The 2,911-nt window shown below is 44.8% G+C and overlaps 1 protein-coding gene across 1 annotated transcript; it reads left to right on the plus strand.

Annotated features, from left to right (window-relative positions):
• The first annotated feature begins 507 nt into the window (after window positions 1-507).
• On the plus strand, window positions 508-2,697 carry LOC107836535 (uncharacterized). Its single transcript, XM_016672780.1, has 2 exons — window positions 508-1,266; window positions 1,606-2,697. The coding sequence occupies exons 1-2, from the start codon at window positions 1,098-1,100 to the stop codon at window positions 2,286-2,288; spliced, it is 852 nt and encodes a 283-aa protein (XP_016528266.1). The 5' UTR covers window positions 508-1,097; the 3' UTR covers window positions 2,289-2,697.
• The last annotated feature ends 214 nt before the right edge of the window (window positions 2,698-2,911 follow it).

The raw sequence follows: 2,911 nt of genomic DNA on the forward strand, positions 1-2,911 counted from the left end.
AACTGCAGTGATCTAAAGACTTCTAGCTACAGCTAACAGCTGTTTTGTGATGACTTTGAAAAGCATGACATATAACGGACTTGTGAGAAATTGCCTCATGGGGTAAAGATGATCATGAAAATGGTGCCTAAAGCTATGACACACACTTAACTTAGAGGTGTCTGCAGATCTTGATCGTGTATTTAGGAGGTAATTCAGTCAATTTATTGAGATGTGTTGGACGTGGGATGCTATTAAAGTTTTAGGACATCAAGGACTGGAGTTGAGACATCAGCTCAAAATCAGTCTGTTAAAAGCAAGGACACCATATCTCGCCTCCAGTCCCTCTCACCACCAGCATCAAAGACACAACGACAAAGATGGATGGGATCAAACCGGTGACCCACTGATAACAGGACAAACTCCTACCGCCGTCGCCACCAATGCCCTGGCCTTGAGGAAGCGGCACCAAGCTCTTTGGCATTGACCCAACACACTGACATTAGGTAAATATCTCCAGTAAAACACGGAGGTGTAAGATTTACATTTGAAACAGGTTTTCTGCGACGAGTAGAGGATAGTTTTACCATACTGATGGGCCAATGTGCCTTCAAACTTTGAGCGAGAACCTTCTTCTCTCAGTCAGAATGTTAAAGGTTTGTGGAAAAGACTTCTAGCATTTCAGTGATCCGAGGAGCAGCACTAAGGCAGCAAACCATTGGGCAAAGAAGTTCATTGAGATCATGGGGTGACCTCCCAGTCTTCAGCTGACTGGAGATGGAGCTGAAGCTTTAAGCCAAGAAAGAAGTCAGTTCCTGTACAGAGCAGGGAATCTCTCTTGAAGAGGACAAAAACTAGCAATTTTTGCCTCCATTCCTGCTTAAGTGCAAATGTACTGATCTTATTTTATTTTATTTTATTTTTTTACTCTGTGATGTTTGGCGAGATATTAATAAAGGAAGTGAGAGGTGGGGACTGACTGTTCTCAATTGCAGAAGTGAAACAGGGCAAAAGAGCTGCATCATTACACTTGCGACGTAACACCGCCATTAAGATTTGAAATTGTTGCTTGAAATAAGCCGAAAGGACGGTGCAGAAGAGAGGATATTCCTGGAGTCATGCTGGCTGAAGGTTTTCTCAGATTAATGTGCTACAGGGAGGAGAGGAAGTTCGCCACAGCTTCCAAAAGGAAAGGATATCAGACGAGCACGCGATGCGCCGACCCGCTCAGCTGTGCTGTCTCCGAGCCGAACTTTGTCAACCCACAGATACATTTAGCCGAAGAAGGTGAGTAGACTCGTTACTACGGTTTCCTAGCAGCATTGTTGGAAGAAGAATCCAGCAATCTAAAAACAGACTACACCGCTTTCATCTTGTGTTACTTTATCTTCTAGTTGCACTGCTTCAGTAGGTCTGTGGTGCTTCCTCTTTTGCCAGATAAGATCTTCCCAACACACACTAGCGGTTTTAAGTTGCTTCTGGCAATATCCACGGCCTCCTTACTTTTAAACTGCACATCTCTCTAAATTTAAGGCACCGAAAGCTTAACATTTGAAATTTGGTAAGTACAGGTTAAGGGAAAATGAATGCTACACTGGAATCATTCACTGTGTTTTCTGTGATCAGAGTCAAACCAGGAAGAGCTGGACCCCAACAAACCCCAGGGACTGAGAGTGGTCTCTGAGCCTCCAGGCCTCCTGATTCCTGGGTGTTCACCGGCAGCCGCCCTGCCACCCATCTGCGTTGAAGACTGCAGCCTCCTGGAGCATTACCCAGACCTGCAGGTGGCCGACTCGGGCCGCATCTCACACAACCTCCCCAGAACCGTAGCCAACCAAGAGGACTTTCACTTTCAGCCTAACGTACCAGAGGCGTATCTCCAAACGGAGGCCAAACAGGAGTCCATCCCAGACCAGGGGTACCTGGTGATGGGGGCGAGCGAAAACATCAGCTTGGATCTGCCCGGCTTGGAGCCCATGTCCAACTCTGTGTTGAATGGGCTGCTGGAGAAACAGCTGGAGGAGGTTTACATGCAACACCTGACCGACAACTTAGCCCGATGCGACTCCCACTTCGGACACAGCCTTCTGCACGGCCTGGGTCCGCCACCGCAGCCCGGATGCCAGTCGCACGGGCCGTACTCACTGGAGGCCAGTCTGGAGGAAGGATCCAGGGGGGACAGTGGCGATAAAATTAGCTATCTGAACACCCACAACTTGGTGCCCTGCTCATCTACCTTCAGCTCTCCTATGCTGAGGATTTCAGAGGTGGACAATCCTCAGCTTCAAGGGAACAATCCATCAAAGTAATAAAAGTCATGATACACAATTTCTTTTTAATATTTGTGCCTGACATTCAATTTTTTAAACCCCTACGCTGTATGTAAAGGGATTGTATCAGTGTGTTTTATGATGCAAAGCCTTTTTCTTGCCCACTGAAATGACGCCTGGATCAGAGCAGCTTCCATACGCCATCTGCTGTTTGATTCTGGTATTACATCTATGTCAACTTACAAGACATTGAATGAATTGAATTTCACAGGCATTGCTAAATTAAATTAGGATATATTTCAGTCAGTTGTTGCTTGCTGTTTTTATACATGAATAAATCATCACTTTTTTCAACTTTATCTTAGTAGCCGCACATATTTTGCTGACTGAAATTATTTATACACCAAAAAGATGGCTATTTGGGGAAAAATTGTGGTTGAGAACAAGAAAGTATAAAGGAAGTCGCTCACTAATTCAATATCATAGATCAACACACTGAGCTCATGTTTACATGTGGGATCACATTATTATTACAAACTTCAAAAAGTACATGTAAAGTACAGCATGCCTTTTTTGACAGCATGTTTTACTCTGATAACATCCAGAGCAATTAAACTGACTCCACATGTTGACTATTTAGTCAATTAAGTCCACCTGAGTGT

The sequence above is a fragment of the Poecilia formosa genome, unplaced genomic scaffold (assembly GCF_000485575.1).
Source record: "Poecilia formosa unplaced genomic scaffold, Poecilia_formosa-5.1.2 Scaffold66, whole genome shotgun sequence".
In the NCBI taxonomy this organism is placed as follows: Eukaryota; Metazoa; Chordata; class Actinopteri; order Cyprinodontiformes; family Poeciliidae; genus Poecilia; species Poecilia formosa.

What these genes read in the sequence shown, in the direction of transcription:
- LOC107836535 (XM_016672780.1), top strand. Translation starts at nt 1,098, where the DNA reads ATGCTGGCTGAAGGTTTTCTCAGATTAATGTGCTACAGGGAGGAGAGG. An exon ending in GATACATTTAGCCGAAGAAG is followed by an intron (nt 1,267 to 1,605) that starts GTGAGTAGACTC and finishes TTCTGTGATCAG; the next exon opens with AGTCAAACCAGGAAGAGCTG.